A 13496-nucleotide genomic window follows, 5' to 3' on the forward strand; every position below is an offset into this window, starting at 1 on the left:
TAACAGCACAGCCTCACCATCAGGATTTCTGAGTCAATGTCCAGTCCCCATCGGCTGAGCTCCTTCTGACTCTCAGGGTTAGTGCTGATGTTCTTCAGAAGCTGTTTGATTGAGTGGGTGTGCTGCTCACCACTCACATTGATGTGCATGGTCAGGTCCTACAACACATGAAAGATATCTCACCAAGTTACCATAAGTTTTTATTACAAATGTTCTCTTTACACAATATTTTCAGACCTGCATCTCCTCGGATGACATATTGCTATACACTTTCTAAACCATTTACACTTCGTATTTAATTTCATATCTTTGGGAAGTGAGAAGTGAGGATGGTAGCTACCTTCTGCTGCTGTGGTCGGAGATTACATTTCTGACTTTCTACAGTTTAACAATATGATATGCTTAAGTCTCGCATTGCCAGACCTACCTCCACAACACTGCAGAGGAAGGTCTGGCTGGTCCACACAGCACTACGGGATAGGAAAAAAAAAAGTGCTCTGGTTTATTAGCATTTCTTTAAAACCAATCGCAATCTTCTTGGGCCGCGCCAAGCGCAATAACAGTGCCTCTGCAAAATAGCATCGGGAAGGAACTTGTTTTGGTGGAACATGTGCTCCTTCAAAAGTAGTTTTAGTCGTGCAAGAGAAAACTCAGATAGGACAGATAGTCTAGCTAGCTGTCTGGATTTACCCTGCAGAGATCTGAGGAGAGGTTAACCATAGTCCTCATAAATCCACCAGAGTTTAGAATGCCAACACAAAGGAAGCGGAAGGTAATGGACATCCGGCCGAAAATGAGGGACGTCCGGCGGATCTTCAGGCGGCACCGGAGCAATCCCCTAAATGAATCATCGTCAATATAGATGATGATATTCTAAATTGATTGGGGACATTTTAATTTATGTTAATAATCTGCGACTACTACTTAGCTACACTCTGAGAAAGGATGTGTCAATATCGTACACTTTGTGTTATTCCTATTTTGACACAATGTGTGAAATTATTCAGCACGTGTTAAAAATTTGAAGTATTTCCACAGAACTGGCCAACACAGCCTGTGTCAAAATATTGTCCAATCACGTTGGTACTGCGGTGCTGACATCACACTAAAACTCCCCTCAAAGTAGGCCTGCACGATTAATCGTTATAAAATCGCGATCTCGATTCACCATGTTCACGATTTAATTTTTAAATAACAGATTTTTTTTTTTTTAATGACTTTCTCAATTCTCATTTAATTTTACGAGCCGACTGCATCACAAACGCTACTACTTTCTTCTGTGAGTTTTAAACATTGACTGTATAAAATAGGTTTTAAAGCGCTCCCAAGCGCTGCAATGCTCTCCCTTCTCTTCATTGTAGGCTCTATGCTTGTGGTGATACGCAATGTGCTATAGCTACCAAAAAAAAAAAAATCTATGTTTGGTACTGCCAATTTTTGTTTTGTTTTGTCATGGTTCATGTGCGCAATAAACATTACACTTTGTGAGAAAAAAATCGTGGAAGAGAATCGTGATATCAATTCTAAGCTAAAAAAATCGTGATTCATATTTTTCCCCGAATCGTGCAGGCCTACCTCAAAGACAGCGTTATTTCTTTTTGACAGTGACACAGCAAGGTGTTGAGGCCGGGAAAACAAAACGAGACAGGTAAGATATCCTTAATCACCGTTTAGAATTAATGCTGCTAAACTGTCTGGCTGAGTTTGTCTTTTTTACTTCAGTTATCATTGAGATGATGGGTTAGGGCTGTGTTTCTTTATGCATTTCATGGGTTTTAATGGTCATTGACCAAGTGCGTTAGTTGCTAGCTAACTGTCCTGTTAGCTAAGGTTAGCTCAGAAATATCGGACTCAAGTTTTTTACAAGTTTGACCTGACAAAAAAACAAACTTAGTGGTAAGGTTGTAATGGTATCCGTTATTTCCTAGTTGCCACTGACCTTTCAAGGTGCTTTGCCTCTCTGCGCACTACCTCACGGTTTTAGTGCGGACGATGTGTAGGCTAGCCTGGAAATCCAGACCAAATCTGAACGATTAAGGGTCTGGCATTGAGTAATGAAAATGGCCCAACTCGAGGGGCGGCACCAAGCATGTATTTGAAAATCTCACTGCACTTAGCTACCAGCGGAGCTAACTGGTAGATTAAACTGTCGTCATCTGTTTAGCTCGCCTGTGGTCTGCCTTTATCAGATACACTGATGTGATTGGTGCAGCTCGGCTACATGGGCATAGTTAATGAGCATCATTACTCAATGCCAGAGTGACTCGCTGAGCAAGTTCAAAATGTTTTGGAGGAATGGGATATTTGTGTGTAAGTCATGTTACGTTAGCTAACGTTATAGGCTGTTAAGCACACAACAAACAACCGAGTGCAGACGGCGCGCTGGCCAGCAGCGTGCTAACGTTACTAGCTAACGCTAGCTAACTTTAGCCTGGCACTACCCTGGCATATGCACTTTCAACAGAGCCTGCACTCAGTGTTGTCGTTTTAAAACCGTGTTGAAATTGGCAGGAGTAAAGTTAGTTAACGTTAGCTGTTAAATTTTGGCAGCTGTTAGACACCAGTGTCCTGCCGTGTGTTTGGCTAGCTCAGCTTATGAAGCTAATGGAGCAGAACTAAATGCATACAGGAGTTTGAGTTCAGAGGAACAATAGGCATTAAAAAGGGAACTGCAGTTTAAAATGACTACATAACAGGTTTACAGCAAATGAATGTTCTAAAGCCACATTTGAAGCCGTGTTTTCAATTAATTTAACTTTTGTCAGTGATGATAGTAATACTTTATTAACACTTTCTGCTCTTAGTTTTTCAATGGAAGAGAGTGAGACTCCCAGGACACTTACAACAGCGTTCCTAGATGGCAAGAGTTGTAAAAAGATATTTCATCTTAGAACCACTGCAAATATTCTTGATGCCTGCAAAAGTTTGTTGAGTCTTACTACAGAGTGTTGACTGCTTGAATTTAACAAAGATTTCAACGAATTCATTGACACAGACTGCAATGTCCAAAACTTTGACAAATATCACATCTTGCTCAAGTCAGTCAAGCCAAATGACCCACAGAATGAGCTGGTATGCATGTTTATACTCCCTTTGCATCTTATGCACATAAAAAAAAACACAAACTCTCACAAAAAAGTGAGAGAGTCTCAAATGCCTTTCCAGTTATGGCTGGAAAATTTGAAAGCACTTGGATATGATATTTGCTCCTGTAGCACAATTCACATTAGGGTTGGGTACCTTTCGCATCTGAACCAATATCGGTACCTGAAATTCGGTTCCGGTACCCAATGGTACCTTTTTTCGGTACTTTCCCTCTGTAATTACTAGGGCTGAAACGATTCCTCGAGTAACTAGAATACTACCTCGTTGCAAAATGATTTGCCTCGAATCTTCGTTTAACTCAATGTTACCAACGTTGTACTGCTGACGGTGTTTCCGCATGGATGATTATTACGGTCGTGCACCAGGCTGACGCTGCTGGCGACACATGCCATGAAGACTGACGGCGCAGATTACAAAATGAAGAAAGAGCGTAAATAGTGAGGGGCTAAGGGAAGAGACAGGCTGGAGAAAATGACAGAAAGTGTCCAAAGTTTGGAATCAGTTCAAACGTTATTAAAACAAAAACTCTGTACAGTGTGTCTACTGCAAAATCGAACTAGTTTACCACAATAATAGCATGATGTTAACGCTTCAGCATCTCAACAGAAAACATTGAGTCTAACTTAATCATCCAGTCCACGAAGCGGACCCAACAAAAGTAAATCAGAGTTGTATGGACAATGAAACTACACCAAACACAACAACTACCAAAAACAAAGACAAGAAAATACGTAGTGGTGACCACAATTTGATCTAAAGAGCAGACTTGTTGACTATCCCTTCGGAAAAACCGCTGACTGTTACGCACCTTTTTCTCTCACTCTCTCTCTTCACGGAGAAACAGCTGATCAGCGATCTACCAGTATAAGTGTAACAGAGTTGTGTAGCATTGTAATCAAATATATAAATGAAAATAGGTTGAGTATAACTAATATTTACATATAGGCCTATATACAGATCAGTCTCAGGTTGAACTTGTAATTCTGAAAGTTGCACAACTTAAGGTAATGTTTAATGTATGCCTTAGTTTGAGGTTTTCTTTAAAAACAATGTAATATGGGACTTAAATGCACTTAATGTTTAGTTTTTTGAGAGATATTGTAAGTAATGTAGGCAATAAAAATGTAGCCTTCTCCAAAAATTAAACTACATTTTATTATTGCTCTTCAATAAAACAAAAGTATTTCTTATCCGATTACTCGATGGTATAATCGGTAGAATACTCGATTACTAAAATCATCGATAGCTGCAGCCCTAGTAATTACAAAAAAATATTTCAGTTGTAAAAATAATTCCAAACCTATTTATCCTATTTACTTTGAACACTTATTTAGAATTTTACACTCTAAACAAAAATACAAATAAAACCCCTCCCTCTCTCCTCCCAAACCCGTCCCTACAACCTATTAAACTGAATAATTATTCATTTCTTACTCACTGTAACTTTTAGTCTTGTATTTGTATATTATTATATTTTAGCCTGTTTTATTTTCATCATGACTGTTTTTAATAGCTCTTTAATGTTTTATGTAAAGCACTTTGAATTGCCTTGTTGCTGAAAGGTACTGTAGAAATAAAGTTCCCTTGCCTTACAACCTCAGCCTGTCAGTCAGTCACCAGGGCATAGAAGCCACCGTTGTGTCTGCTTGTCTCAGAGGAAGTGTAACGTCAACAGCACCGTGACCATTTTCACCTCACCAGTAATATATCAGCGAATGATGTCTGTGTGAAGTTTTGAAAAACTGTAACCACACTTGCAACTGCTGTACCAGCATTTCCGTGACTCACTGTGACTTCAACAAAACTGCAGAGCCGACGTAGCTTGCTTGAGTTTACTCAGTCCGCACCTCTGCGTGTTGTCCTTAACTAGACACGCTGGTGTGTTAAAAATGAACACGTTATTTTCAACACACCTGTTCTGAGGGTGTAGATGTTAACAAAACTGTTGGAAATATCACTGGTTGTTACTCACATTGTCTACATCAACAGTAACTGGATAAAATGTAGTTTCTGTTAAGACAACATTGTTGTCAACAGATGCAAAAACAAACATGGCAGCACTTGGGCTTTCTCTCTTGGTACATAGCAACAATGTTCAAACTGGTATGAACCTTGTATAGTTACTGAGCTATTATTACAGACCTACCTGGCCTGCAAAATAAATAAACTCAAATTGTAAAAAACAATTGTTTAAGCATTAAATATTGTCTTTCACATTATACAGCAGAGCATGCGAGTGGAGTGTGGGCGAGCGGGAGTGCAAGGATTTTAGATGAAGTGCAGAGCGGATTTTTAAAATGTTGAGCGTTGCCTAATCTCCTGCTCCAATTTTGCTCCAGTACCGCTCACACCATGAGTTTGAAGCATGCCTTAGCCCGTATTTGTGTGACTGCAGCAAAGTAAATGCAGATGAACGGTGCCCTTCCGCCCGCCCTCCATACCCGCCAGTGCCCGTCATCCGGCTGACTTTTTGTTTGGGGAGCTCCGGGCAAGAAGGGAGGGTGAGCGCCATTTATCTGATAAATACAACTCAGCTTGTTTTCTTTTGGAGCGAGCGGTGAGCGATTTGAGTAGAGTGGGTTCAATCGGAGTTAAGTGCAGAGCGGTACTAATATATATATAATATTTTTTTATTTTATATTGTCATACTGTAGTTTGACGGTGGATTTCATTGACGGTGAATTGCCAGTGACGGTGGATGTGATGGCGGAGAAAAGGACGACAAGTGCAATAAATCCATCAGTAACCAGAAACATGGTGTCGTTTATTTCCCAGAGGGAGTGATACAGAGAATCGGGAACAGCTTTGAACAGTGCAAACAAACAGCTTTGTAAGTGAGGAGCGAAAATTCTCACCGCTCCCATTCACATGCTGTTATGAAGCTGCTTAATGTAGGTGTTGCTCCTAAAAGGTTTTAGGGTACAAAGCCACCTTGAAGAGGACAGAACATTGTGCTAATGCATTCAATTTACCTTCATAGCTCTGAAGTCCTTCCTCATTTTGTCTGGGATTCCTGTCATGAAGGAAAGCTCTGGTACTAAAAGGATCTCTCCAGTAATGATTTGCTGCAATAAATCAACATTATAAAATTATCTACAGTAAAGCGTTTCCTGGTCACATTAATATTTGATACAATTTCCTTATGCTTCTTATGGACTATTGAACACAGTATTCATTTGTATATAGAACAAGTATTACTGATGTCTGAGTAGGTTGTCAAGCAAAAGCAAATGGGAAAAAGTGTCTCAAATGGGAAAATATGGGACAGCTTGCTTTGACAAACCTGATTCAGTAGTAAAGGAATTGTTTATTCTGTGCGTTTTAAATCATGACATGTCTTTAAAAATATGCTCCATGTTAAGACTTATTGTAGCCACAAGGTGGCATTCTGATGCAAGAATTCAGGTCATGTCAGCAAAGTGGTGTACTGTAAAGAGCTTTACTAAAAATAAAAACGTACTTGTGTCTTGAGCACGTATTATAATGTTAAAGTAAATTATGCTGAAGAGAGCTTTTACCTTCCCTCCTGGCTTAGCCCTCTCCTTTGGCCGATGCATGAGTAGAGGTTGGTCCATCTCTTTGATGGTAATCCCATAGTTCTTGCTGTCAAAAAAAAAAAAAAAAAGTACAAGTCCAAGCAAATGCAACAAATGTTTAAATTATACGACTTTCATTGCTGCTTTGAATTAAATAAACAATTTTAATGCACAAATACGCCTGCTATACTTTCTTGCTCAGTTTCTAAGAGTTCACGGACAGAGCAGTCTCACCTGTAGTATTCAACAAAGGTGGTTTCTGTGCCATCCATCAAAGTGAAGGTGTCTTTGGGTGACTTGTTCCACTCGATGGCATCAATGCGGTAGGTGCGGTTGTTGTAGCGGGTGATGACGATGCTGCCGATGAGCTCTTTGGTGCATTCGTCTCTGAAGTTCTCTTTGCTCTGTTGATACAGCATGTTCCTGGCAGACAGCATGGGCCAAAAGTCACTTTTTCCATTTTCATTGTAAACAGAAAAGGCAAAGCTAGGGCAAGAGTATTTCAGTTTATAAATAATCTATAGCTGCAATAAGCCTGTTGCATTTGGCAAACCGTTGCCCTCCAACTCACCTCTTAATACAACCACATTCCCAGGAGGAAGGGTTATAGTGGTCAAGGCCATTTCAGAGGACAGACGCCATGAGTGATTTTCGACCCTTTTTAGGGGGGCTCAAGCGTTGGCAGTCCCCAGAGAAGAAGTTGGTAATTTCATGGTGCGATTAGTACCCAAATTGAAACGTAAGCAATTAAAATTGCTGAATGCTAGAACATTGTGTCAAATTGGTCGTTATTACTGAGACTTATAAAGTGTCAGGTTTAGTTCTATCATAGTATTAATAGTGTCAAAAAGTATTAGCTGGGGTGCCCGGATAGCTCAGTTGGTAGAGCGGGCACCCATATGTAGAGGTTTACTCCACGACGCAGCGGGCCCAGGTTCGACTCCGACCTGAGTCATTCCCCCTCTCTCTCCCCTTTCATGTCTTCAGCTGTCCTAAAGGCCCGAAAACACCCAAAAAATAATCTTAAAAATACGCCCACAAAAAAAACGTTAGCTGACGTTGTTCAGTAGTTAGCTCAGAGATTATCGGCTAATGAAATTACCGATTTTGCAGGAGGGGGGGGTTAACACTTTTGCATGCACTACATCCGTGTCACATTCTCATTAGGGGCTGAGCCCCCCTAAAGGTTTGATCCTAGAATCGCCCGACAGACGCACTAAGAATGTCTCATCTTACAACCTGGCATTCAATATGTATGACTATATCATAGAATAAAACATTTATATAGCCCTGTGTGGCTCAGTCATGGCATATTCAATGTTTAAACGTGTATGAGCACGTAAGAGCAACGTCTCTAACATTGACAACTAAGCATGTAATGCTTTATGGAAATAAAGTGTAAGGCCTATTTTACAATGAAGAATTATCCAATTTGACTGAATTTATCTGTGAACTTGCCAATGTTTGTATTCTACGGTTGATTTGCTGCGTAAACTCACATGATATTCAGCACAGAGTCATTCCGCAGGACTTTGTGAGACACATCCACATTCAGGTACAGGCCTCCATCTGTGCGCTTGATGCCAGTTGAATAACCTGGCCACACTTGCAGCCTACAAAAACAGACAAACAGGATAATGAATGGACTAGAGTTGCCATAATATTAGCTGGCATCTGCCCTCTGATGTTAAAATGCAACTTTTTACTAACCGATGTTTTCCAAGAATGACTGCGCTTTCTGGATCGTAATGATTTCGACCCACCAGCTTCAGCCCGATGATTTTCATTACCCTTGAAAAACAAAAACAGAGTCATGTCCTGTCCATGCCTAAAGTAACATTGCATAATTCGTAAAAAAAAAAAAGATGGTTGCTTAGGTTATTTCATTAAAGGGTTTGTATAACTACGCAAAATGTTTTCTAAAGCCATCTGGCTTTGGGTTAAACAGATCAGAAAGAACATATCTTAAGGCTACTTATGGGGTTCACTGCCCACATTTCATACGAATTTGGCGGCGCGATTACATAGTCAATGCCAGCACAAATTGCGAGTTGTAACCATTTACACTTGTCCCGAAAAATTTGTGACCCCGTTTCACGAAACCCAAACTGTTTGAATTCTACTGATGTCATATCAGAAATGGAGGAACACATTATTGAAGCTGTATACTATAGATATAGTACCTCATTTTTTGAAAACGGACTGGACGAAAAAGGAGCTTTCTTTGGGGAAAAAAAAAAAGTAAGCAGGAAATTTGGAATAGTAAATTCTGAAATTACATGTATATTATATTTATGTTGTGTTGATGGAGCAGCTCCAATGTTAGCATAGCACAGATTGATACAAACTTAATAAAAGAAAGCGTTATAAAAGTTGTTTTGATTGCCTTCTTATGGACAGACTTGATAAGGTATAAATTCAGATTTTTTACAAATCGTCATCTTAATGTTACTTCGGGCATACTTTTTGCTCCGTCAGTTAACATTATTATTACACAACAGGTTCAAAGCAGCAGTAGTGGTTATTTCAGGCATACTGATGAAGGAAAGAAATGTTGTTAGTGCCTACAGCTCTACACCGGCGGGTCCCGCGATCAAACTCACCGCAAATTGAAAAATGCAAAATACATGCTTCCCGGCCAATGTCAACATGCCTTTAGTGGTTACATTGAGAAAAAACAAAAACCTAAAATAGGACAATAAATCAAAATACACATGACCTAGAAACTGATACGCAGCAATTGACTGACTGAATGCTCTTTATTAAAAGTAAGAAAGTCAACAGAAAAGATGTCAAACTATTAAAATCATGTTATTGTTTGTAAGTGGATGGAGGGCAATAACACTATTTTTCTTTTTTAAATTCTTAATCTCACAGGTCAAGTAGAAGATTGCCATCACCTTTTATTTCAGTGCAAATGATATGTAGTTATAGTAGAACACCATATAGTAGATACATACACATAGTACATACATATTGGATACTATATAGTAGAACATCTATAATAGATGTCTTTCAATTTGATGATTTATGTCATAAAACTTAATCATCTTTGATCACAAAGACACAAAAACAGTGTTGGAGTTTTTTTTTTTTTTTAAATACCTCCTGAGCACCACATTGTAGAATGGAATGCATAGATCCGAGTTGGGTGGCAAAATCTTTGTCATCTGGATTTGGAGTTCTATTTCCTCGTTATCGGTTCGTCTCACACTCTTGAGAACAACCACCTGCATGCCATCAGTGTTAAGTTCAGTAATGTGACATATTTCACGGTATAGTTCTGCTGCACAATGAAAATTCAATACATTTAAACTGACACTCTTAAGACTCATTTTCAGTAGTTTTAGACATTTGTAGGAACTCAGTCAACTACATAAACAAAAAATTACAGCCTGTCCCATTAAAGTTAAACACCTTAGTCAATTAGCCACACAACTAAATAGTAACTGTGGATACTTACGTCTTTCAGTTTAACAGGCAGAAAGAGTATAGAGCCATCAAAAGCTATTACTTCCCCTGTCGCTGAACGGTGATCTTTCATCATGCCAAAACGCATTGCCATTGATTCAACATTTGGACTGAAAAATAATATTGAAAATACTCAATACATACAACACTTTCCCAAATACCAGTACCAGCTCATTTGTTGAACGGTTGTTAAATAAAGCACAAATTGATACTTACGTGAATGTAACATGGTACTGATAAACAGCTTCATTCTTGCAACGAATCGTGATGTGGTTTGAGCCAATATTTATAAGAGCTCCTTTCGTTCCAGCCTTATTAGGTGGCTCACTGACCAGATGAAAATATAAATGCACAAAGATTATTTCAGAACAAGACAGTCAAGTTTTATATTTTGTATCTGTAAAGCTTTAGTGATGACTAGGTCTCCACAGGTCCACCCGAACCCTAGAACTGATTATGCTAGATGCAACAAAACTGCAAAGCTGATTCTAAATGAGCTGCCTTAGCCATGATCCATCAATGCGACAGCAAGTGGACTTTGAAGCTGAAAAAACGATTACCCATGCCGTTTCAATCAGCAAGAACAAAAAACCTGGATGGAGTTTGTCCATTTTCTTGGCATGAGGATATATTACAGGGTACCCCCAGGATTCTACGAGTTCAATTTAAGACCTTTTAAATACCACCTAGGATGAAATTTAATGCCAATGTCACAGCCATATAATGGATAATCAGTGTGGATTTTAGGCCTGAGAAAAAAATGATTTGCCATGTAACGTTACCTGAATTTAACATTTTATTATAATACTCCACAATCATATTTAATTCACAATAGCTTTGTAAGGTGTTTGTACTAATAACATAAGATAATTAGGGCTGTCAAACAATTCATTTTTTAAATCGCGATTAATCGCATGTTTATCACATGAATAAATTCTATTATTTTGCCTTTCAGAACTGTTTTTAAGTACATATTAACAATGGAAAGCAATTCTTACCAGTGTATCTTGACTGGGAATTAAATGAATGCAAAGAAAGTGACTTTATGAACTTGATTTTAAGATTTGTATTTGTTTATTATTTATTTACTGTAAACAAAAGAAAAATGTGTGAATCTAGTCACACATTTGAATCTAGAGTCAATATAGTGTGCAGTAACTCCTAAATAATTTTTATTACTCACTGACGTCCAGTGATCACCTTGCATCACTTTGCAGCAGTTCCAGTTTGGCTGCTTTCTCCGTGTCGTACAGGCTGCGTATACGTGCGTGAAACTACTGTCCCCATCGACGGCAATGTATGAAACGGGTCAGAACATGCCAACCGTAGTCTTTAAGACCCAAGTCTTCTACGATGCTGACAGGTCTGCAGTTAGTTGCCACCCATTTTGCAAGAGCGGTATTCATTTTTTGGGATTTGGTTTCATCCACAGGTCGGCAAGTAGCACTCTCCAAAATAGTGCTTTGCCTGAGCCTGCTAGCATCAACCTGAGTCACGTTAACTGTACTATGCTTAGCTCGTAGGTGGTAGCTCAAGCATGACATGCTTCGGTGATATTTTAATTCGGCTTTACGCAATGTGCATATGACTTTCGACCCGTCCAGGAGTTTTGGAAAATAAAAAGCGCCATTCAGAATTGTGTTGCTGCTGTCTTTTTCCATCATGCCTGCTGCAGCAAGATGTGTTACGAGGAAGTATGGCAAAGTGCGGCAAAGGGTCAAAATAGTAGCCTGTTAGGCACGACGCGAAGCCGAGTGAAGTGAAAATAAATTAATAAATGGCGGCATGCGATTACAACAAATAAACGTGTTATGCTCGGCCCTTAATCGCATCGCAATTAACGCGTTAATGCTGACAGCCCTAAAGATAAAGTATTTGTTGCATGATTATGCTTTGAAATGAAAAATACAAAATGCATAGGATAATATAGGCTAGATAAAATATATAATGTAATAAAATATGCCATATGTAAATGCCAATTGTTTCGGTAATTGTTTCTACGAAAATTGAAAAAGAAAAAAAAAAAACTGATAGAGCGTTTATGAACTGAATGAAGCATTTTAAATAACCGCTCGATCACGTGAATTTGATCGTGGGAAGCCAAAATCGTGATCAAAATTCGATTAATTGTGCAGCCCTACCCGGTGATGTCGAATGTGCGTTAGCATGTCAGATGTGTTTCAAACAACAAAAGGTGGAGCAACGCCAACACTGTCGTCGTCTAATTTCTCAGCCTGGTCACACACTGCTGTGGGATGGCATCCCATTCTTCCAACCAGCATTTGTCGCAAGTCAGCCAACGTGGTTGTGTTGGTCACTCTGGCACGAACAGCACGCCCAAGCTGATCCCACAAGTGTTCAATAGGGGTTGACTTCAGGACTGCTGGTTGAAGAATGGGTTGCCATCCCACAGCAGTGTGTGACCAGGCTGGTGACCAGCATGAGGAGGAGGTGCCAGGCTGCTGTGGCTGTGTATGGTTCTTCCACACGCTACTGAGGCTCCTGTTTGTGAAATGAATAAATTGTTCAATTGCCAATATGTCTTGTTTCTTCAAACTTCAATCATCCAATCCACCAAACGAGTCAATGGCAGAATAAGCTGTTTGGCATTGGCAGAGAAGATTTGGCAAATTTTTCACTGGCGCAACCCACACACTCAGCGCATACTACATATGGAGCACCATTTGAAAGGGAACTAAACAGGATTTCCAACGGTATAAGATGTATTGCCAAAAAACATTGTTACGACAGAGAAATAATCTACCAAACACAAATTTCCTTACTTTTTGTGCCAAGTTTATATATTTCGATATGAAAAAAAAATATTTGGAAATAATAAAATCATTCTCGACTACTGCAGTGATTTTGTGCATCTACATAGAAAATAAACAAGGAACTTTTCTAATGTGAAAAGGGTTAGGGTTACCCTAACCCTTTTCTAACCCTAACCCTTTGTTGAATTTTAATGCTTTACAAAAACCAAAACAAGTAAGCGCTGCGACTACTCTTCTGAAGAGATTTTGGAGAGGGAAATTAGGTAGAAATACATTGGTTGAATTACATGACACCATTGTATTCATATAATACTATCAATCCAGGCTAAAGTGAATGATATTAATGCATGCATGTTGCTTCCTCTAAATTTCAGGTTGTGGTCGACTAGTGGGGCCTGCTTGTTCGTTTAAATAAATTGATCAACATTGATTGTGATTGGTGGTTCGCTGTGCATGCAGACCTGCATGTCACACACTAGCAACACAGTGTATCAAAGAACACTTAAATCAGTGTAAATTAGGTTATATCAGACAGACTTCTGTTGTAGATTAGTGTTACGTTTCCAGTGTTGCGGCTCCGAACTGTAATGATAGTTGGGAGGGACAGACC

The 13496-nt window shown here is 39.2% G+C and overlaps 1 protein-coding gene across 3 annotated transcripts in view; it reads right to left on the minus strand.

Annotated features, from left to right (window-relative positions):
* The window catches only part of piwil2 (piwi-like RNA-mediated gene silencing 2), a 29948-nt gene that overhangs the window by 8092 nt on the left and 8360 nt on the right, over positions 1–13496 (minus strand). For all 3 annotated transcript variants that reach the window (XM_035998354.1, XM_031300844.2, XM_035998355.1), the window contains exons 7-15: positions 10329–10439; positions 10105–10222; positions 9747–9871; positions 8352–8432; positions 8141–8254; positions 6876–7064; positions 6624–6708; positions 6078–6170; positions 18–158 (exon numbers count right to left, since the gene is read on the minus strand). In XM_035998354.1, the coding sequence (XP_035854247.1) occupies positions 18–158; positions 6078–6170; positions 6624–6708; positions 6876–7064; positions 8141–8254; positions 8352–8432; positions 9747–9871; positions 10105–10222; positions 10329–10439 (1057 nt within the window). The remainder of the gene's footprint in view (positions 1–17; positions 159–6077; positions 6171–6623; positions 6709–6875; positions 7065–8140; positions 8255–8351; positions 8433–9746; positions 9872–10104; positions 10223–10328; positions 10440–13496) is intronic.

Source organism: Sander lucioperca, chromosome 2 (assembly GCF_008315115.2).
Source record: "Sander lucioperca isolate FBNREF2018 chromosome 2, SLUC_FBN_1.2, whole genome shotgun sequence".
Classification (NCBI taxonomy): domain Eukaryota; kingdom Metazoa; phylum Chordata; class Actinopteri; order Perciformes; family Percidae; genus Sander; species Sander lucioperca.